Source organism: Cuculus canorus, chromosome 2, assembly GCF_017976375.1.
Source record: "Cuculus canorus isolate bCucCan1 chromosome 2, bCucCan1.pri, whole genome shotgun sequence".
NCBI classification, from domain to species: Eukaryota; Metazoa; Chordata; class Aves; order Cuculiformes; family Cuculidae; genus Cuculus; species Cuculus canorus.
The window spans coordinates 44,630,139-44,654,207 of record NC_071402.1 but is presented as its reverse complement, the minus strand read 5'-3'; the positions used below and the strand labels follow the sequence as shown (position 1 = coordinate 44,654,207).

The 24,069-nt window shown below is 37.2% G+C and overlaps 1 protein-coding gene across 1 annotated transcript in view; it reads left to right on the top strand.

The window, feature by feature from the left end:
- The window catches only part of UBE2V2 (ubiquitin conjugating enzyme E2 V2), a 29,570-nt gene that overhangs the window by 4,112 nt on the left and 1,389 nt on the right, over positions 1–24,069 (top strand). The window contains exons 2-3 of the mRNA XM_054058635.1: positions 13,909–14,054; positions 17,275–17,400. Coding sequence (XP_053914610.1) covers positions 13,909–14,054; positions 17,275–17,400 — 272 coding nt within the window. The remainder of the gene's footprint in view (positions 1–13,908; positions 14,055–17,274; positions 17,401–24,069) is intronic.

Genomic DNA, 24,069 nt, shown 5'->3' with positions numbered 1-24,069 from the left:
TTCCATAAAAGAGAAGGTATAATTTAAGCTTTGTTTCTAGGAAACTTGTGTGTTAAACTCTACACAGGTAGGCTTCTCTTTTCTTCTGACCTGTTGGATGCCCATTTCCTCCCTCTTTTTTGACTTGTCTGTTGTTTATCTGCTGTGTTTTACCTTCAAACATATATTGCTTTCTCCCCTTTTCTCTGTTACACCTCCTTGACATTGTTCACTTATCCAAAACCTGTCCAAGAAGTCACTTTAAAAGCTGCCTAGAGTTTTACAGTCCTTGAACTTTGTTTTGTGTCTTTATAGTGTTAGCTCTGCAAGCACAGACTTCTTGAAGCTGCAAGTAATCAGACGAAACAAAAGAAGTAAAATACTGTTTTCTATGAAACAGCAAGCACTCTGTGTGGGGCATTCTTCCGTCCTGTCCTATGCACAAGGAATTGCAACTGTGGTTGTTCTGCCTGCTTAAAAACATCTTGGCAAGCCACAAATAATTTAGATGTGCTTCAGCTGGGCCGAGAACAATCTAGCTTGCAAATGACTGTTAAACTATATATAAACCATCAGTTCTTTCCAACTTTGTGGCATATATAGGCAGGATGCTCTGTTTCTTCTCAGAGCTTCGCCTGTACCATTTTCCTGTCTTTGTTGGTGGTATTTACAACTGTGTCTTTAAAAAACAAGCTGTAACTTCTGTCTTTCTGCCACAATAGCTGTCTTAACAGTATGCTTACAGGCTAGACACCTTACTCCTGACGTAAAAGTGGACTACTTTAATTTTCTATTTGTTTAAGAGTTTGTTTGAAATTCAGGGATGTTATCAGGCATGGTATTAAAGCCTGTTATTGAAATTATTCTGCATGATCCTGGAAAGTTTTAGCCTGGATGAAAATGGAGCACGCAGTTCAGAAGGATATGTCATTCAGCAGTTGGAGGCAGATGGCCCATACTATAAATCTAAGTACAGATGAGAAGGCTCCTGATGGGTAAGAATTAGATTTCCGTGTTTATGGGTAGGTCCTGGAGCTGAATTGTGTACATATTTGTTAGTACTTGTGTTTTGCCTTATGGAAGATTTTTCCTAAGGCAGTGTTAAGTACATACAGTGAAACTATTCAGTCTCATTTTGTTGATAGACAGTACTCTCTCCCTACTTTTACCTGTTTTTTCCTAGACTATAGCTTGTACTTCATCCTGACCAAAACTTTTATATAACATACTAGATCAGTTTCAGCTGCTCATGTCACTTAGGTTTTGTTGCATTGCTGTCTCGACTAACCTGTGCGAGCCTCAGCACTGATTGTGGAAAGGCAAGAAGGTGCTATGGGGAAAGAGTTTAAAATAGTCTTGATTTAAGCTCTACTCAGAAGGGTTTTGCTATATGCTGTCTTGCCCAAAAGAGTGTTTTTCTTTGTATTTGTCATTTGGAAGACAGTAATGAGATGTAATTCGAACAATATTTTGAATAAAATCAGTACATCTGTGCAAAAAATTATGACTGTGAAGCTGTTAGACTGGTTCTGAATAACATGAGCTTCTGTTTTTCAGCCTTTTCAAAAATTTATGGTGCTTTAAGTACATGACTCTAAATCATTTCTAGTTAGCGTTTTGGAACAAATGGTATCTTCAGCACGTAGAACTTCAGAGCTCAAAATTAATCCTTTATTTTAGAAGGATAAGAAGCTTCAATTAGATTTTAAAAAAACAAAGTCAGAAAAATTACAACTAGAGTTTGATAGATTCAGCATCTCCTTTTAAAAAAAATATTGCGTTGGACATATTTAAACTGCACGTATTAAGAAAAAACATCACCTTTCCTTGTATTTATGACTATTCATAACTGGATAGTTAAGTACATTTGCGATTTGCTTGAGTAAATTTTTTTTTTCTCAATATATGTGAAAATAATGCCCTTTAGTCAGGATAGCAATGACTGCCTGGTTTTATGAATAAGACTTACAATTTCTTCCTTGAAAAAGTTCTAAGCTTGCTTTCGTCTCACTGACTTGCAGTATCTGATGATGCAAATATTAAATTTAATTTGAACTTTGTAAGCCCCCTATAGAGAAAATAGACTGAAGTGACTGTCACAAAAATAATGTAGGAAAATAATTTAAAGGCGATTCTTGTGACTAAATACGTGGTGATTGGTGCATTTGCTGATTATATCCATAGGTGTATGCTTATGTATGTAACTGAAAGAATAACAATAGATCATGTTATCTGTTTTACGTAGATAAGGCATCTTTATGTTCTGGCCTGTGGGTGTGTGCTGAGTCATGCAGGAAGGGACCTTCATGCAAGTCTTAGAACAACTGTTTGCTAATCAATGACTTGTAACCCGTTTTAAACAGCTTTTCTAAACTAAGTCCTTGATGCTACTCTTGTCATCTTGGGTCACACATTGTATTCTTACTAGTAAAGCAGACCCTAGGAAAGTCATTTTGTGACAAGATATTGGCCTCTGTTAGGTTCTTCTAGTCTCCCACTCCTCCTGTCCCTTTATCTGAAAATAAACAAATTGTGTCATTATGCTTTAAAAGATGGCTTAAAAAGTGTATATTTGAAATCTTTTTTCCTCTTTGTCAACACAACCTCGTGTTTAAAATTAAACTTTCAGAAATAGAGCTTATCTGTTATACTGTTCCTTTAGCCTTTTTTGCCTTCATATAACTTTATATTTTCAATAGTGGGGTTAATTTGTACTGAACAAATTTGAGGGTCTTTTAGTTTGAGGAGAGAAATTGGAAAGATTTCTTTGTCTGATAAAACCTTAATTCCTTAGACTATTAAATCACAATTAATATTGCTGGTCATTTTTGAAGTGACAAGATACTTTTTTGTAAACCCTCTTTATTGACACCCTGCCTTACATTGTTTTGTACAAAATTGAAATAGTAATAAAACTCTCAATTTTCTAAGCATCACAATGTGTCATTTTTCAAATATCACTTGAAACACTGAAACATGTGGGAAGATAGTTGAATTGTTTAGAATCTCATTTCTTGTTTCATTCAGTGGTTGCCTGTAAAGAGTTAACTTTTGAACCTTAGCCTCTGTGCATTTTTACCTTTCATCAAAACTGCCTGGATGTGAATTAATGAGTGACTTGACTGTTCAATTCCTGTATGGCTTTTCTTATGGTTAGGCACAACGGGACATGCAGTGTCTGACATAATTAAACTCGTGAGTTGACAATGATCTTTTTAACAAAAAACTTGCACTTAGATACTATATGGGCTGATAATTTATGCCATTAATATTGTGCAAATTAGTTTTAAGCAATTTACATTGGTTTTCTTTTAGGACTGCAATCTGGTTTAGTGGGTTTTGTACAACAGTTTTTCTGTTGGTATGATAACTATTTTTTGAGTATTTTTTTGCTAAAGTATTTTAATTACTTAAATTTTGTTGGAATTTTTCAAGGTTTTTTGGGGCTTATTATTTTACTAAGAGCTTGCTGTGCCTTCACTCTTAATAGTGTTTGTATCTATAGTGAAGCAAGTTTCTTCACTGGTCTGATTTATGAACACCATTAGTAATTCCATGCCAGAAACTGCTCAAGATGGTCATGTTTACATTAAAATACAAAGATAGCGTGAAGCAAACTAATTATTGTTGCATCTTTACTAGAAGAGTTGGGTCTAGTTCAGGTTTGTCTCAGACCTGGACTGTACTCTTTGTGTGCTTGTATCCAGTCTTTCCTCAGTGTGCTTCTGTTCACAGACATACTTGGTTACCGTTGTACCTTGTATAACTTTGGGACATTTAGGGTATTGTTTTTACATAAAAAATGAGGAGAGTCAAGAGGGCATTTGCAAGTTGGACTGCAGGGGATGGGGAATGGAGGTTTTCAGTAAGGCATGAACCGTGGTAAAGAGTGCAGAATGGGAAAAACTTGCTGGGATTTGTGAGAAATGGCTTCTCCATGGATGCTGCTCAGGGTGGAGCAACTCTGATGAATCAGTTCATGACATCTGTGTCTCACTCTGCTGCTTTTCTGGGATAGGTCAGTAAAGGGTGGCAGTGGGAAGGAGGGGAAAGAGTAGTGGCAGCATGGTTAGACGTGAATAAAAACTAAATGTTCTCCAGGAAAATATTCTGTCACAACAGAAGTCCTATCCACAAGGCTGCCTTCAGCAAGTAATCTGATGAATTATGGAACAGAATTGTTAGAACTCAAAATTATTAGGATCAGTTAGCTCACTTCCTTCTGGTTACCTAAGAGGCAGGAGAGGAGAAAAGAAGGGAGCACTTCTTAGGTGAACATGCCTTGATAATGGAACTGTTTATTCTGCTGGTAATTTCTCACACTCAAAAACATTAACAAAACCTAAAATAGCACAGGCTTTTTCTTATGAAGTTAGAAATTTGGAGTGCTTGTTTTGCTGGAGAAGTCAAGTTCAAGGTCTCATTAATTCTTACTGTGAAACCAACAGCAACTGAAGCACGTTGAATAAACTGATGTTGCTTTTCCAGTTTCGAGATGCTGAAATCTCTTACTTCAACATTGAGGTTTGTGGTTTGAGCCGTTTTAACGGGGCTAAACGTGATAAATCAGATATCTGTTAATGACATCCCAACTACTAATGCCTAGATCTATAGAAATTAATTCCCACCCCCCTCCCCAACTAAGTAAACTTTAATATTCAGTTATGGAAAGCTTTATTGTAATTTTCTGCTGTCTAAATCACTTTTTTTTAATTAAATTTAAGCCCGGGCCTCGTAAGACAAATTACTGAATTCTCTGTGTGAAGCTGTTCATAAGTATATGCTATGTTTTCTATTTTGTTAGTGCAGCTGGTAGGATAATGTGAAAGATAAATCAGAGAACAGGTACTACCAAAGGCTTCTGAGGTGGGTTGAGCCATAAAAGTGGGAGCTCACAGTCAGTAGACCGTACTTGTGCTTTTGACCTTTCCTTTCCTACTTAGTAGTCTGCCTGCTTCTAAACATGCAAGTATAAATTGTGTTTTCCTTTGAAGACCTGTTGTGCAGTATTTGGCAGATGAACCCAAAGTATGGGGTGGAACAGCTTAAGTTGGATTAAAACCAGATTTTAAAACAGTGCAACTAGAGGTACTACTGAAAAAACAGGTAAGCATGCAAATATCATTGTTTAGAATTTGTCATTTTCAGTTATTATTGGTAATAGGTGTAACTGATTGTCTAAAATGTTATAAATCTGCATAATGAAATGGAAAGTAAGGGTGAAAAATCTGCCTCTGTAAAGCTATGTTCTGTCTTCAATGAGATTACTGTGTTTTTAAACACTAGTGTTTGTGCCCTACCCTAAAGATAATAAATACCCCTACACCCTAAATAAGTACCCCATCACCCTTCCAGATCTTTTCTCCTCAGCCAGCATGTGCATGCTGGGTTGCGATAAATGACCAAGGCCTCTGCTTTATTGACGTAGTTTCTCATTAGCTGTCTTCTCAATATAAGCTATGGATGGGGTATTTATGGCCGTGGCTAGACTAAAATATAAAGCGAATTCCTATGGAAACTCTTTACTTGCAGCCTAACTTCACTTCTGAACTATGTCTCTCAAGATACCAGCAAATGTAAGATTTCATGGAAGTGTAATAAAGAGAAATTATCACCAGTGTAAGTCTGAAAAGGGATATTATTTTAATTAGCTGTAAACAAAAGATAGATTTTAAGACGAAGGTTTAACTTTCTGACTGTTTCTTGACTCCTGCTGGGAAATGTTTTTGGGAAGTGAATTATCTTCATAAGAAAAAAACAAACCCCCCAAAACTGATGAAATGCATACTTGCACGTAAATAGAGTACCTAGAATTGTACCTCTTCTTTTAAGTCTTCCAATGTGTGTGTTGTCAACTTTTTTTTTTAATTTTAAGTATTGTGAAAGACAGAAGTTAACCAGTTAGAGAGCTCCTGCATAGTCAAATGTATGGAGTTTTTTTTGTGTGTGTATATATATAAAACTTTAGTCCTGCAAAGAAGCAAAACAGCCCATTCAGTTCTTAGCAGTTCTGTTGAGTACAGGTAATTTCTTGGATTTTTGTGAGATGGCGGTTTTCTAATATTTAGGATTGTAGCAAAACTGGTTCTAAATTATGATAAGCATTGAATAAATGACCATTTGCTATAAATGTGTTCACCGTTGTACGTATATTTACTTAAGCTATCAAGATTTACCTACTGCTCATCTGTTTTCTTACTAGTTCCTGAAGTTAGCCTTGATTTTTTTTTTTTGTCAGTTTTTGTTAGTTTTGGGATCAGTAACTTGTGTTGAAATGTATTTCTACCTGTTTGTGTCAGACTTGGTTTTCTTCTTAAATTTCTATTCCTTTAAATTTTCCATAGGTAATCTTAGTTAGGTTAATCTTTATGACTCTGCAAATTTAAACTGCTGTTGCTTACAGCTTTTCTAGTTGCAGACAGTAATGACATTGTTCAATTGACCAGACACAGTGCATGCTTTAGATGCTAGCAAAATGGTGAAGATAGCATTCAAAAATCACTGTTGGTTTTGAGGAGTTGCCCATGTTAAATTTCACAAGTATGGAGTGGTCTCTTGTCTTTTTGTCATCTGTCTCTACTGAGTGGCTTTAATAAAAGACCTTCTGTGTTCTGTTTTCATTGATAGAAATGCATCTAAGTGGTTTTTATGTGACAAAATCAGTGATGGCTGGAATTCTTCTGTGGAAAATATTATATTTGATTATATGGAAGTTTCATCCATACATGCCGGAATTGCTTAGTACCTTATTCACCATCCTAATCAATGCCACATTTCTGTTAAGTACCATTTTGCTGTTTAAGATAAGAGTGCTTTCCAAATTTAAACTCTTGTTAATACAGAGCATTCTATTGCCTGAATTGCATTGCTTTAGGACATAATTGCTGAAGGAAAGTAGAGAAAAATAGTGTATAGTAAATGTACCTTTACGAATACCACTGGTATATAGAATTATGAATTAGAATTTTATTTCAGTATATCACAACTTGGTTGGAAAGCAGTTCAAAGCAGTGGGATGTAGCCATAGTTCTAAGAAAGCAGAAGTTTCAGTTAACTGAAATATCAAGATGTATCAAACACATTTAGTGAATGCAGTTTTCTCATTGCAGGCTCATTGTATGTTCGGTATCACATGGTTGGGTGGATTTACACATTGAGTTCCTCAGCAGCAACTGGATGCATTTGTAGTTATAGGGGAAAAAAATATATTGCTTTTCACTGAAAATTTGCCTTGAACAAGAGTCAAGTTGTTTTCTGGGTTATTTGAAGCAGTGCTTTTACGATGTGTCTACATTCTTGATTTAAAACAACAACTAAGTTTGCTATTGAACTGTGGCAGTCCACTGCTAACAGTAGTGATGTTCTTTTGTAAGGAGAAAACTCCTACATCCGACTTTGTTAATAAGCAAGTTACTAGAAATACTTTTGAGTTTTGGAGCCAGGTTACTGTGATAGACCTCAGATGATGACAATGTAATTGCAGTAAACATGGTAACACTTCTGGGTAGTAGGTTCCTGATAAAACCTTTTTTTGTGTGTATTCACAGAATGTTTTACCAGGAAAAGAGAATGTGATATGAGCAGGGTAACTGGCAAACAAAAGGATAGTTTTTTTGAAAAAAAAAATTTTTTTCAGAGAAGAGTCTTCAAAAATTTAATTCTACAGGAATATTTTTTGCAGCCAGTATAGAATATGTTAGTATTTCACATGCCCTAGCCATCTTTCCTCTCTTCTTTTTGGTAGTGTCCATTTCAGGGCCTGTTTAAGACTGTTTGTTTTATGTTCTTTTAGTGGATGTGTGGTGTGGTGGTGTTATTAGTACAATACTTCAGTTTCATGCTTTATTTTGTCCAGAGCAAGATGACTTCTTATTTGTTCAGGCTGAAAAGAACCTGTTATTTTCTATGTGTTTCCTCTTGGCAGTTTTTTATTTTTTCCCTGCACTGCCCCAGGAAAAATTGTATTATGGCTTAGAATTTGCAAGGCTGACATCCCTCTTCCCTTCCCTATCATTAAAAAATAATTCTTTTTCTGCTAGCCTGAAGCTGTTAAATGAGGTTTGAGAGGTTGTGTTACCAAGCTATCCATATTTTTTGAGTCTATTAGCTGCAGGTCGGTGTGCAAAAGACAACCCACTTGCAAAATTGTTTATATTATAGATTTTTCCTGCTACAGCTATCTCAGTCAGGAAGACAGTGTCCCTGACAGCATCCTAGCCATGTTAACGTATAATTTATTGATATGACTCGTTCTTGGGTCCATAATAAGATTTGGTTTTACAGCTGTATTGGGGAGAATGCTGGCAGTATGGGATGTGCTAGTGGAACTATGATAAAAGGCTCCTAGTATGAATGTAACTTTCAGGAGCGATTGAAGCCAAGAGCTAAGCAAGACTTTAAGAGAAAGCGAATGTTGATATGGATATTGTAATAGGCAATTGTTATGAAACTAGTTTTGGATGTAACAGAAAACCTCACTCTCTGCTCTGAGCTGTGAAAAATACGAAAAATTAGAGTTATAGCTCCCTTTTATAAATGGTAGGTAGAAGAGTAGAGTGTAGGCAATCCCACTCTTGCCTGTTACATGGCACATGGCAAAGAATCATTTGATGTGCAGGGAGTTTAGACTCTCAACTGCATTTGAAGGAGTGTGTGTGAATTGTTTAAAAAGGTATTTAGTGTAGGCAGTGTGCTCTGCTGAATTTGACATAAGTGCAATTGTGTGTTCTGTCTCGATGCTGATTAAATCTCTGCATCAGTGGGTGATCTGATGTTACCAATTGTGAAACTCTCTCTTTACATACAAGGAAGAGCACGTCCATCTCCACAATTTCCCTACGTTATTGCTGTAGTGAAAGCTGTTATTCCTACTAGGGGATTCTGAAGATTCCTCGTTTTTTTCCTGATTTCGTTTCTCATGTGTGCAGATACTGGATCAAACCATAGCTGTAGCTAACTTCTAACTTGTCCTGTGGAACAGTATACTTCTTGCTTCTGTTAACTTGATGGTTTAGAATGTGATGTCTAAAAGAGCTCTGTTTGAATGAAAGTAGACCCTCTGGCATAATATAAGTCTTTATTTACTGATTTTCCTTTTGTTCTTTTCTCATCGTTCCAAGGTATTGAATTCACTGTTGATTTCATGGATTTCTAATAGGTACCAATGTCTGTAGTTCAGTTTCATGATTTGACTATTACATTAAAAGCTATTAGGGTATGTAAGCATGTGTGGAGGTTAAGTGAAATGTGTTTGCTTCAACTCTGTGAAAACTTGGTGAATACTGTTTGACAGTTCCTGTGTATGGTTCTTGGGGATCAGGAGGTATTTGTCAGTAAAATCCATAGGGAGGTAAGCTTTTGCAGATAAATAAAAAAGAGGTTTGGGGGAGGTTGCCTTTATTTTGGTTGTTTTTTTGTTTGTTGGGTGTTTTTTTCCTTTTTAATCATGATGAACCCAGCTATATTTTTGCATGGAGAGTCTTAGTCCATTATTGCAAATAGCTGTGCTGGATGCAGTGCTGTACCTCACTGTTAATCACAGCCTACTGAGTGGATCTTGCCACTCCTACAACTCTGCCAGCGATAAAATTGCATGACTGCTTTAGTCCCATTCACTTGGGAGAGGTTTTATCTGAGGGGTGCCTGTTACCTGTCTGCACTTGTCTGAAGCTCGTTAGTGGTCCCATCAGCAGGTGGAGTTGGGGAAAACGATATTTGTCAGATCCGTGGTGGCATGGATCATAGGGGTATTTCTCTCTTCAATTGCTGCTGCTTGTTCCAGAAGGTACACCTGAGTTCTCAGATGGTAATTTCTTGTTGTTGGTGAACTGCAAACAGCAACAGAAAGATGTCATCTCACTGTCCACATTGTGTAACTGAAATATTGGTTGTTATTCAGATTCCATTAAGGAATATTTCAAAATTTTTAGCAAACTTCTGATGAATTTTATTGTCTAAGTTAGAGACAACTGCAAGTTGTGTACACCTCATTAACATACAATTTAGATGGTGGTCTGGGGAATAGTGAGAATAAGAATTTTTGGCTTTATGTAAGGAGCACGCTTAATTTCTGAAAGATCCAGACCATCATTACCTGATCTTCTAGGTAGAAGTTCTTGCTGTGGGTTTAGTGGAAAGAAGGTGTAATCATGTATATGTATTCTGCTTTTCAAGTTAGATGGATATTACGTAAAGGTTGTAGCATGACCAAAGCAAATGTGTAGAGTGCAATAAAGTGCATGAGTGGATACTCAGGACAGCATTTAACATTTAATTTCAGTTAATTTTGCTAGTAGCCTCAAATACTTTAATTATAAAGGTAAGGGTTTTATTTTTTATCCACTGTGTTAGTTTTTGAACTATTCCATGTCACTTGTCAGAAATCTTATCAACAATGTTTTTTTAGTAAAACATTCAACAATGACTTCAATTGAAGGTTGAAGTATTGAGGATAAAACATTAATCATATGTGCCAAGGAAAAAGAAGCAGTTTAGTGGGATTTTGGGGAGGGTTTTTTTTTGTAAGGTAGGAAATAGTGACCTGGTAATCCTTTGTTACAAAAAAGCTTTAGTAGGTGTTTGTAATCAGAATGCACCCAGCTCCTTGCTCTGCCCCTCTGATGGCAGTTGACAAATCAAGGTATCCCTTTGGAAATAGGGTGGGAGAAGTTGTTGTCTAAATTTTAAATATAGGAGTGCATAAAAAGATAGATCTTATGCATTTCCTGTGAACCCTTAAATAAAGGACTATAATATTTTTATGGAAGTGAACTAAATACCCTAAATACAGAAGTCCTCTTACAGAATAATGGTTTTATCTTAATTTATACAACCATTTCTGGTGGCCGCAACTCAGATGATGTAGAACTGAGTACATTTCTGAGAGAGAACCTGTTTGAACATGTATTTTAGTTGAGAACTACTATCTTTTTTTTTTTTTTTCCTGGAACTGTTTCAATGTGTTGGAATCTCAGTAGGTCATTGTGGTGGGGTTTGTGTATTTGTTTTTGTTTGTTTTAAACTCTAGGTGTTTGACTCTTATTTTCAACTTAAGAGCAGAATTTTGCTGCCTATTTCTTGCACTGACAGGAATGTTAGTGTGGGGAGCCTGGCACTTGCTGTCAGATGTTTTTGTTGTTTTTCAGAACAGATCCAAATTATTTTCTGGACGTGTTCTTGAGGTTTCCCCAAATCCTTAGCAGCTCCTCTTGGGCAGTTAGGGAACTAGTGAGCACAGACAATGTAGTGGAAAAAATGTGGTGAACACAGGACAGTTAGTAGTAAGGGCTTGTTATTTTCTAGTAACTGTCATCTCCTACAGTTCTGTATGTTGAGTACAATTTTGTGATACAGCTGAGCAGTCCAATGGCTTTTTGCCATGAAAAGCTCCCTCATCCTCACACCCATGGGTTCGCAAAGGAAGGTGCTGAAAGACACAAGCAGTCAACTCCAGCATTTGTTGATCTTTCTTCCTGAGTCAATTCAGTTGATTAACTGGTTGGATTTGATTTTTGGCTAAAGGAAAAAAAAAAAGCTTTTTGATAAATTAAGTGTGCCAGTTTGGCTAATAGAGGAGTCTGGGTAATACAAGAGCAAGAGAGTTTTGTGAGAAGGCATGGGACATCTCCTGGCAATGAACAGTTGGGTCATCTCAGCTGCACTGAAAGCTGATAGCTGGTGATCAGAAATAAACTTTAAAGCCTCTTTCCTGCCATCTTTTATGTGCTTTTTAAAGAGACTGACTATAAATCAGAAGCTCTATGGTCAGAGGAAGAATTCTAAAAAATTATTGACTTAAGCCACTGGAGATGTCTGATTATTGTATGCTCAAGCACATGTGTTTTAGGGTAGGAGTTGTTCTGTGTTTTTGTTTGAGGCTCCGTGTACGAATCAAACTATTCAGCCATGTGTTGCAAAACAAGAAGTTTATCCTGCTAGTTTAATTTTTACTTTTTTTTTTTTTTTTTTAAATTATCATTAACCTTTTGCTGGCAGGCTCCATTCCCGAACACATATGAGTCTGGAGCAAAAGTAAAAGAACTTGTACTCTGTAGTGTGATAGACGTATGATTGTCAGTGCTCATCCCTGGTCTGAGTTGGATATGTAAATGTATAGGTCCTCAGGATGGGACTAGAGGAATGAACACATGCATCCCAGTGAAGCTTTTTAAGAGGATCTGTGCTGAAGTACTGACAAATGATCTGCTCTTTCATGTACTGTGCTAGCACTTCCAGGTAATTTTATGTGAACCCTTATCTGTGAAAATAAGCTTCCAGAGTCATTTAACTCCATTAAAACACATTTTTACATCAAGGTTATCAGAGTTTTCGGTGTCATGGCTGAACTTCCATGCTAGTACTTGTCAGATCTCTCTGTGAGCTGGGCTGCTTTGTTAAGATGTCAGGACACTAACCAAAATTTTATGCTCAGTTAGCAAGCTGAAGTGTTTCAATATGGGCTAAGGTGAGTGACAGTACCAAAGCAGGAAGGAAGTTCAGGTTGTACATGAGTGATTTAATTTCCTTGCACTGTTCTGATACTATATTCTTAATGCTTTTCCCTGGGAATTTTGGAGACAGTAATTTCTACATTTTTTTTAGGAACCTCTCCCTAGTATGTGTTTAAACAGTTTAAGAGAAACCATAGATATGCAAGATAACACGTTTGAATAGTTGCTGAAGAATGTTTGTCTACACTGGTCTGTGTGAATATGTGTTGACTAAATAATCATGTCGTATACTATGGGTCTTAATTTTTTGCATAGAAACTGGTTGGTTTACAGACTAGGATAGTGTACAACGTGAAAGCCAGGTGATTAGATAACTGGCACGAAACCCAAATTTTTTGATGCCCATCTTTTTCAAAGTTGCATAGCGTGTATTCCTTACTAACAACTTTGTGTACCCAAGTCTTAGGAGTTTTAGTTTTACATTCTACCTGCATTTGACCAGTAAAAGAAAGGATCTCTAGTAAAAGTAATGGAAAACACTATTGCTGTAAGCAGCTATAAGGCAATTGAAGTTTTACTGCATTGTAATATTGCTACTACGTCATTGGGTTTATTTTGTTTGACTATAAAAGCATACCAGGATTGCATGCAGAAGTGTTAATTAACTTTGTTCCCTACATCAGAGCTGAAATACCATTTTAGCTTCTGTGATGTGAAGCAATTAAGCATTGACTTGTTTAACATGTACCAATATCTGTTTTCATTTATAATAATAAATATCCAGTAATTACAGTTCACTGCATGAATATTACTTGGATCTCTTTAGAGGCAGTGCATCTTCATATTCTGTTATGAATAAGTCATTATCTCTCTTTATCAACTTAATCAGTGATTCTGTGATTCTTATTTTTTTTCTCTGTTAAGTGGGAATAATAATCACTAGGTTCAAAAAATTGATTTTTAATTTATTTTCAGATACTAGTATTGTTAGGATTTTTTTTAAAAAAACAAATGAAATCAAGTGAAAATGTTTCAAACTTTCTCTTGCAGGTTACATTTATTAACTTTTTTTTTTTAAAATGTTGCATTCTTTAGTTATTTGTGGAGGGAATTTGCCATATCAATTTTATGTAGGTTCTAGTTGAGTAGAGCTTGACAAGACAGCGAGTTTGGTTTGAAATGTACTGGTTTTCAACAGGATTGTGCTTGGGAAAGAGAATCTGAGTTAAGCCATCTGAAAGTAAAGAGCTCTCTTTATTTTCTCTTTTATAGTTTGCATTGCTATCACTTGGTAGTAACTACCTTCCAGTGAAATGGTTGTTGCTTCAGAACAATTTGATTGCCAGATAAATTCACACAGGAAATATTTGTTTGGCTTTGAAAGTATGTTCAGCAGTTGGTAGTGCAAAACATAAGCATGCAAGTGTTTACCTTTTCCTTAGTGTGAACATTATGGATTACATTCTTTCCTTTTCTCTAGTTAAAGTACCTCGTAATTTTCGCTTGTTGGAAGAACTTGAAGAGGGACAGAAGGGAGTAGGTGATGGTACAGTAAGCTGGGGCCTTGAAGATGATGAGGATATGACACTCACCAGATGGACAGGAATGATTATTGGGCCACCAAGGGTAAGTGTGATTAATTAAACCATTTTTCTTAAGCTTGTAGGCCATACAAAATGCAAAAGCATGTTACATTGCCAGAGTGTAAAGGAATTACTTAAAATTAAGTGTGTGAAGTCCTAGAATCATTTAATGGTTTGAGTTGGAAGAGACCTTAAAGATGATGTAGTTCCAGCCGCCTAGCCATGGGTTGAGATGCCTCCCACTAGACCAGGCTGCTCAAGGCCCCATCCAACCTGGCCTTGAAGTCATTGAAACACCGTATTCATGTTGGAATTCATTACTTCCTGGCATGTTAAGTGTTTTTAGTCTAACCTCCCCTAGTACATATTTCTGCAGCTGTCTGTATAAGCCATTTGGGATTTGAGGCTTAGTGATTCAGGAATATATTCTCTGTTTCCATCATTACTGTGTAACTCTATAGTGATAGTACAGTAAACAGGATAGCTGTCTTTCCACAGTTTATCCTATGGTCCTGGTAATTTTAATTCTGTATTGAACTGGCAATATATTTTCAATTTTCACAAGTTTTATCAAATAATCTTTCAGTATAGGCATGATTCAACTGAAATGCATAGACTAAGCAGTTTTTAATTACTTCTGACACAAAATTCAAGTCCTTCTGACCTTTCAAGATCTGTAGAATGTCACTTAGACTGATAAAATCTACAAGAGAAGTAGTCATCTCTCCTGTCTGTCAGCCCCATCAGCTATTAATAAGCTCATCTTTACTTGACTTTTTTGCGTACTTTCTTGTGAGTTACAATAGGCTACAAAAGATGACTGTATAAATGAGAATTTTTACTGGGTATGCTTCAAGAAGCTCTAAGTTAGCGTGTCTTTCACTCTAACATGAGGTTACTGTCTCGTGTCCTTCAGCACAGCAGGGCTTATTTGAAGAACTATCCAAGACCAGAACTGAGATCAGAACTTGACCCCAGTGAAGAGAATGTTTTCTAGAGTAACAGAGTTCCAGAGATAGATTCGTGGTAATTCAAGCTCGTTTTTGAAGTCAGTTAGTTGCAGTTTGCACCAGACTGTTTTGAACATCTGTATAATTGTGCTGAACTCCTAAGATTTGGGTGCATTTGAGAGAGAAACAGTTTAAAATAAGCATAATGATGGTATGCTTTGGAAACTATTTTCTGTGAAATCACAGGTTTTGAATACATTTTGAAACAAGTATATGGTCTTACTGGTTTTGAAAATAATGTGCAAATGTGAGCTAACTTAAGTAGTTTCTCCTTGACTCTACGAACAGCCTCCCAAACTGCCTGTGGCTGGTTTCTGGTTCAGCCTAAGGCAGCCTCCTAACACATCTTTGAAGGGAGTGATTATTGTTTAGGAGTGCACATTTTAAATAATAGTACATCCTATTGTGTCCCCCCAACCTGGCATGCACTTTTAATTTTGGTCAATTTATATTGCTGTAATTTTATTTTCTTTATGAAAGAGCCCATGCAAGTAATATTTTGGGCCATTTCAGAAGCATGCAGTCTTGTTGGTAGATGACATATGGTTTATGATGACTGTAGAAAATGAAACCACCAGCTCCTGAGCCAGTGGTAGCACCTTGAGAAGAATTGCAAATCCAGTTTCAGCATTTGTAGAAGATGGGTGTTTCTGGCATTGGCTGAGCTAGTAGACAGTGTGCAGCTAAGCAGAACACAGAGAAAGTTGCTAATACAGTCTGCAGGATGAAGTTCTTCACATACGTGGCTTCTTTAGAGCTGTGCAAAAATTTCTTATTAGTTATTTTTTCTTGCCTTATTTGAGAAAGGAGGGGAAGATTTGTTTTGGATTAAAGGGAACTTTTTTCTGACCCACCACAATGTGGGATTTGGGTTTTTTTGTTCTTTTTTTTTGGTCTCTAGGGAAGGTGGATGTGGATTCTTTGCTTGCTGTAAAATATTGACTTGTAGGATTTTTTCTAAATTGTGAGCACTGTATATACATTTTGACCTGTATCCCCTATAACAACATCTCTAGCTGGGGAAGTAAATTGTTTAAACTGAGAGATAATGAGAATTTTTTTAACTGCATTTTCTTGCTGTGGTAGCACCTATGTTATGTGTAGCAGGATATTACTTTTAATGGGCCTTTAGCTTCTAATGGGAAAGAATAATAGAAGAATAGCCTTGTGGTTTTTTTTGACCCACTTACTGCTCAGTCTCTGTGGCTTCTCGAAGTTTTAAGATATGATTAGGACGCTTCGGTAGTCCAATTTCCACTTTGCCTTTTAATTGACCATAGAGTGGACTGTAATCTGATAACTTGACTGTGTGCTTGATAACTTCCACTTGGAAAGAAAGACAGGCGGCTAATGCAGAGCAGCTGAAAGGTGGTACTTCTGCGAAGTTCAGAAACATGTTACTGCTTTTGGTTTGAGTTAGCTGTGTTTTTTGTCCCAACGGAAAGACAGCAGTAGAAGCTGGGTTTATCTTCCTTTTGGATCACAGAGGCATGTGCATCAGTGACCAGCAAAGCCACTGATACTTTTTATTGTGCATGGCCTACTTAACAAGATTAAAAAGAAGAACTGTTATTAGTTTCTGGTTGGACATACTCAAAATATATTTGCCCTTAGAATTATCTGTTCCCTTGTCATTTTGGAGTGACATCTTCTGCAAAGTAGCTGTCACTTTACTGTCCAAAGTTTACAAATCCCTTAGTAAATCAAGCAGTCCTCAGCTATGGAAGTCTCAGATTTGCTAATTACTTCCAGAATCTGTTTTTTGCAAATATTTTTTTTTAATCTTGTTCTTGGTTGTATCTTAACTCTTGGGTTGTTGTCATCTTTGTCTTTCTCTATTTCCTTTTTTTTTTTTTTTTTTCAGTGTTAGGTATTTTTTCAGGTGAAAATGGTAATATTCCTAAAGGTTATTGATTCTTCTCTCAGCCCCGTCTGTGCCAAAGTTGTTTGGGGAATACGGTTGGGTAGGAATTAAGTGTAAATGTGAATTAAAAAAAGAATTGTGTTCTGTTTCAGATTTTGTGTGATTTAGTCAATAAGTGTAATTTATACATATTCACCAAGTAATCAATATAGCCAAAGCAGGGGAATATTAATCAGTAATATAAGACCATCAATTGGTACATCATATTAATAAACTTATAATTGTTTCATGTCTTAATCTTTATTCCTCTTGCCTGTTCTTTCTGATTTTCTTATTTATTAATATTCAGCTTTCATTAAGATGCATCAGTCTGTCTTTTTGCTTTCTAGACAAACTATGAAAACAGAATATACAGTCTGAAAGTAGAGTGTGGACCTAAATATCCAGAAGCACCTCCTACAGTTAGATTTGTAACTAAAATTAATATGAATGGAATAAATAATTCCAATGGAATGGTAAGTTGAAATGGTAAGATCAACCACGTTGTTAATCTGTGCTATAAATTATTTCTGTGAAAAACCCAGGTGAGGACTATGCACGTTGGACTGAGCTTTCATAAATAAGTAAAATTTTAAGTAAATTAAAATTTAATTTAAGTAAAATTTTAAGTAAAAGTAAAAAAAAGTAAAAGTAAAGTTTAAGTAAAATTTTGGTTGATTACTACTTCAAATATTTAGGTGTTTACAATATGTTACTGGTTCTTATTGGCTTATCAATGAGGTGAGCATTGTTTGTAGTATTGAAACAGCTGTACCTTTTTAAATGAAGCTGAGGATTTTGAACAGAAAAAACCAAATGTTTTGAACAGAAAAAACTAAATGTTTAAGCCTTGTCTAAGTATTTACCTTGTAATACACTTATAAAAGGAGATTAAAGGTGTACTATGATAGGAGTATTGCAAACTTTATCTGATATTTTCATTAATTCAGAATGGAAGTTATGGCTGAGTCTCACTCTGGATGTAGTCACTCATCTATAATGAACCGATGTATTTAAACTCCTATTGTCTCTGTACTGAGTTTATTCAAATTGAAGGTGATGCTGAGCTTCAGTCTTAAGATTGTTTGATGTAGATGGTAATCACTTTCATTTTAAAGATCAATACCTTACTTTGATCCTGCACTTGGTGGGATGAGTTCATGTACGTGAGCAATCAGCTCACACAAGTTAGTCACTCCATTATTCACTAGGTACTTAAATCCTATGATTAGGTCTGAAATATCTCATTGCTCTGTGAAATGAGATGTGAACTATCTTGTGTTTACAGTGACATACACATATCAGAAGGGAATACAATAATATGTCACACTTGTCTGTATGTATATTTGTCCTAGTAAATGCAAAGTAATTCGGTTAAGGTAATACTTAAAGGTGAGTCAGAGAGCATCTTTGGATTTTAAATAATTTGCAAGATTTAAAAGAAAGTGGACTTGCATTTGTATAATTAACAGTACTGAAATGTCAAGTTTTAGTATCTCAATGACTGTAGAAGAGGGAGAGGGTCTCAGGGGTTTGTTTGTGCTGCTCTAGGTGGTAGGGTAGCGTACTAGTTGGTCATCCAAAGCCAGTGAGTGCACTAACACTTCAGAAATAATCTAAAATGAATTTCAAAATACTTGCATAGGGAGCACTTGTACTTTACCTAAAGTTCTTAATAGCAATGTTATCTACAAACCAGCCACTGCCCTTCATCACAGCTGTGGCTCATTACCTAAGTGTATGTGTTTGCTAAGAGGTGGTGGCTAGCAAAAGCTGCCAGTCTGGAATGCAGCAGAGCTTTTGATATGGTCATACCCTTCCCTAGTAACATGTATCGTTCTGAATCAGTAAAGAAGTTTGCTGTCATTGCTTTATCTGTGCATGCCTGAGCATAGGTGTTGGTTTCCAGAAGCAGAATATCGGACCTGCAGAGCCTGAATTCATGTTTACCAAGGCAGTTAACTCGAGCTTTTGTTTGGAGAGGTCTACACTTCCTCAGCTTGCTATGGAACAGGGTGAATACTGTGACAGGAAAGCTGCCTGGTTGTTTTAAAAGCACTATGAAAATCCAGTTTTTGCTACAGGAAAAGTTGACTTTAATAAGGTTATAATCTTACACAAATCTTCATTCATTTTTCCCCTAGCATTTCTATAAACCAATACATTTTATGAAGGATTTGCTGTGTAAATACATAACTTATTTTTTAAGGGATTTAAATAGGATTAGATTGTCTTTTTCATGAAAAAAGTTTTGGTAACTAATGAGTTTAAAATGCATTTGTTGTATTCTTTTTAATGTGTCCATTGTCTCCCTGTATCTTGCATCTTTTGCCATTGTGCTCACACGAGTCGTTCTCACTAGATAAACTGGGGGCACATTCAGCGTCCTGGAACGGTTCGTGTTGTTAAGATACACTTTACGGGATGTGTGCCAGTTGACACCTAAGGAAAAGTAGGGCCCTTATCTTGAGTTTAGAGGTTGATGTTTTCTGTTTAGTTGGAGTGTGAGTGGTGCAGGGGGAGAGATGGATGTGTGATAGAGTTACTGGGGGTCTAAGGAAGCTAGTCTCATACTGCCTTGGTGGCAGTGGTTCTCAACATTCTTGCCTTCCAAGTTCCTTTATGCTTTATGTGAAAAGTGCATGTGTCTAATGAATTTATAGATACTGACAAGGTTATTGACTTCTTGTTTGATTATTCTGAGAGGAGTTTGGCCTGTAAGTTAAGTAATTTTCCTGTCAGCAGCCTATCTTCAGGGATCCCAGAGATCGCTGTTCAGTGAATTTGGTGCAGCAGAGGAGAGGGCTACTTTAGAAGTATTTTAACTCAAAAGACTAAACCTAGGTGCTCTGAGACAGCCTGTTAAATTGCCTTCTGCAAGTTAGTTTTTGTGGGTTTTCTGTTTTTCAATTTGTCTGCAGAGCTACTGTGTTTGTATTCGTAATTAGGATACTAAGTTCAGGAAAGCTAGTCCAAGTATGACTGGGCAAAATGCCTTATGTGCCAAGGGTGTCACTGTTGTAAAACTTTATTTAAATTACCATTCTTAATGCTGCAGGGTGTGATAGGTCTCTTCTCTTAGAGGCTTGTGTATCCTGTATTGATGAAACACAGGTTGCATTATGACATGCTGTTCATTTTCCCACGGTCTTTTGAGGATATCTCATTTTTGCATCTATGAGAGTATGCTTCAGCAGTCTGTCTTGCAGGATTTGCAATCACTTCTGTTCATTTAGATGCCATTTACAGCTGCAAATGTTTCCTTTAAATTTGCTTGTGACTGTCAGCTATAAACCTGTGAACTGTTGTCCAGTTGGTGCTTTGAGTATGTTTATTGTAGACTAAGGAGTTTGCTGCTTCTTGAAGTTATTTGGAACATTATAAACATGGAATGCTATGCAACATTGTCTGAAATTGTTTTCATTTCAATTGTTTAGAAAAAAATTACACATGACACATTGCTTCTCTTGCTATCGTTTAAGGATTTACAGTGGATTACCCTTGGAATAAAATAGTCCTCAGGTTGCACCTTTCTTTATTAGCTTTTATGTGACCTTGAAAGTTCTCCCTGTGTCCCAGAAGGTGTACTTAACGTGTTTGTGTGATTTGAACATAGTTTGTGTCATTGTTCTTCTTAAACTGTATTTATTGTGCAATAATTTGGAAATAAATTCTGCAACACAGAAAACAGAAACTGAGCCAAAACCTTTAATGCTGCAATGTCATGAAAAAACTTGGTGACTTGCAGAAAAGAGATGAGATGGACATCAATGAAAATGTCATGATGCAGCAGTGATTACCCAGAAAATATTCGTAACATTGCTAAAGCAGAGCATAACATGGTTAAAGAGTGAGTTTGTTGTTACAGATTCCCAGTGAAGAAAAGCTGGAGGAGTACTTACTTCTTTCTAAGTGATCTGGTCTCATATTCCAGTACAGCCAGTGTAGGTAGAAATGCATTGTTAGAACAACAGTGGTGACTGACTGCTATGTCCTGTGACTGAGGCAGATCTCCAGACTTGAGAGAGCCTACAAAGGCAAAGCTGAGAAGGAAGATGGTATGAAAGCAGAATAGATAGGCTGAAGATAAACATTCTTTTGGGCAGTCTGAGTAAATGCTTTTCCAGCCATTTTTTTGGTAGCCTGGTCTTTATCTGAGCAGATAATTATATTAATTTTACTTCTCAGGCCTACTGAAATCTAAACCTACATTTTTCTTACCCATGTTGATTTACCAGTGGTCTTCTAAAACAGTTCATTATCATATGGGCTTCCCCTCATATGTGTCTTTCCTAGTTTGGGAATCTTCTCTTGCAACCATTACCTGGTTCTTGGCAGTCACTTACTGTGGCTTCTTTCCCCTCTGTTTTTCTAAGGGAGGTTATTGATACTTTTTTTGTTTGGTGACATGTGATGTTGTCTGTCCTCACCTCCTTTAGTAGAAAGTACAGTGATTCAGACTGACGTGGAAATTTTTCAAACTACTGGCCTGCCAGAGAATGTATACCAAAGCATTAGGGGAATCACTCACATTTTGTTCCATTTTGCTAAATTGAAGAGGATGTAAGTTTAGCTGCAGAGAAGCATTAACAAATGTGAATAAGTGTGTGTGTGTGTAAATAAGCTCTTAAACATCTGCAGCTATATGCTAAGTGAACATAAGATTGGAGCCCTTGATTCTTCTGTTACCGTAACACTTAATCACCGTGAAGTTTTTCTTATTTATGTAGGACCCCATGAGGAAAAATGTGGGTCTAGTGCATTTCTTATGGCATTTTTATATGGAGAACAATTTTGAGTAGTGTGATATTTACAGAATCACAAGGTTGGAAAGGACCTATTGGATCATCGAGTCCAACCATTCCTAACACTCCCTAAACCATGTCCCTCAGCACTTAATCCACCCGTTCCTTAAACACTTCCAGGGAAGGCGACTCGACCACCTCCCTGGGCAGCCTCTACCAGTGCCCAATGACTCTTACTGTGAAGAATTTTTTTCTGATATCCAACCTGAACCTCCCCTGACGGAGCTTCAGGCCATTCCCTCTTGTCCTGTCCCCTGTCACTTGGGAGAAGAGGCCAGCTCCCTCCTCTCCACAACCTCCTTTCAGATAGTTGTAGAGAGGAATAAGGTCTCCCCTCAGCCTCCTCTTCTCCAGGCTAAACAACCCCAGCTCTCTCAGCCGCTCCTCATAAGACTTGTTCTCCAGCCCCCTCACCAGCTTTGTTGCTCTTCTCTGGACACGCTCCAGAGCCTCAACATCCTTCTTGTGGTGAGGGGCCCAGAACTGAACACAGTATTCAAGGTGCGGTCTCACCAGTGCTGAGTACAGAGGGAGAATAACCTCCCTGGACCTGCTGGTGACCCCATTTCTGATACAAGCCAAGATGCCGTTGGCCTTCTTGGCCACCTGGGCACACTGCTGGCTCATGTTCAGTCGGCTGTTAACCAGCACCCGCAGGTCCTTTTCTTCCGTGCAGCTCTCTAGCCATTCTTCCCCCAGTCTGTAGCGCTGCATAGGGTTGTTGTGCCCCAAGTGCAGGACCCGGCATTTGGCCTTGTTAAACCTCATCCCATTGGTCTCGGCCCAGCAGTCCAGCCTATTTACTATTCAAACTTTTGAAATGAATTAATGTTCTTCCTGGCTTACTGGGTCCAGCTTGTTGGGTAGAAACTCTGAAGTGTCTTTCTTTGATCCAGAAGGATTGGCAAGGAAGAGATCTGATATAGCTCAGTACCTCAGAACACAGATTCAGGCTCAGAACACAGATGATGCCTTAAGCTGCCACTTGATAACACAGGTGATCTATTGTCAGAATTTCCCCTTTACTCATTGGTGGTTTTATCTCTGCTTTTTAAGAACAGAGAACCTATTTTCCAGTTGCAAAGATTATTCTGCTCTTGTGTTGCCTCGTATTTACCACATGAAACAAAACACTCATTTAAAAAAGTAGAAGTAGTAGTCCGGGAATTACAGTGATGATTTGACTAGAGTTATTTTCAAAACCTTTCTGTATTAGCTTAAACTTTCAGGCTCATTTTAAACTGGCTTTATCTTGCTGCATAATGGAGCTTTCTTTTTGATGCTCCTTTTCTTCCTAATTAGTTAATATTCACAATAATTATTAAGTAATCTGACTGCCTTTTATACTGTGGTTTGATGATATGCTGTCTTTGGCAGCTCTATGGACTTGAAGGGGTTCCCAACTCTGAGAAGAATGGTATTTGTGTGAAAAGAAGTGCTTACGGTGCTGATCTGTGAACTGGATCAAGGATCGTGCTTAGGGACTTCTTTCCAAGTTTTGTTTTTTAAACTGGGTGCGTTCTGTCAGTTCAGGTCAAAGTAGCTCCCCGTACTTTTGGTGGTACACCTGAGCTGATAGGCTGTAGCACTGTTGAAAGAACAAGTGCTTAGTGGGAGTGGGAAGAAGTTTCTTGGGTTAGTATTGCTGGCCAAGCCAGTATGTTGTTATACCTTGGCCTCAGTTTCCTCCTACAAAAAGCCTAGTCTCATCTGGTGTTCTGAAAATAGTTCTAAGGCTCACTTAGAACAATCTAGAAATAAAGTGTCTGTGTTAACGTTCTTATTTCTGATTCCAGTGTTGTTGTTTTCTTTCAGTTTGCCCTAATTATGATGGGATAAGAGACTCTTTGATGTTTTATGCTGCCTAAATCATAAAGCAGTGTTATCCAGCACTTTTATAGCCATGTGGGATGCCTGTGCTACTGTGCCAATGGAATTCAGTAGTGTGCAATAGCCCTTTTCCTGCTTTGCAGTTGCACAGGTGTAGGCCCCTCTGTCTTGTGAAGATCCTCCTTGCAGGGACTGGGTGACCAGGAATTACCTGCTGCCAAAACAATTCCCAAGCTGACTTTCAATTGCTGACTTTCCTATGGAAACCTCCCTGTTATAATATAATTGTGTAAATTGTCCCACAGGTTTTATAAACGCATAGGAGAAGTCCCATGTCCTTTCCTTTCAGTTCATATTCAGATTGGTAAGTGATGTACAGTAATCTTCACAGCTCCATAAGATGACTTACTGTAAGAAGGATGCAAAGAAATGTCCAAACATTATGAATCAGTTAATTCAATATTTCAAGCCATTCCTTAGTATGTGTAGTGACTCTATCAGAAGCATCAT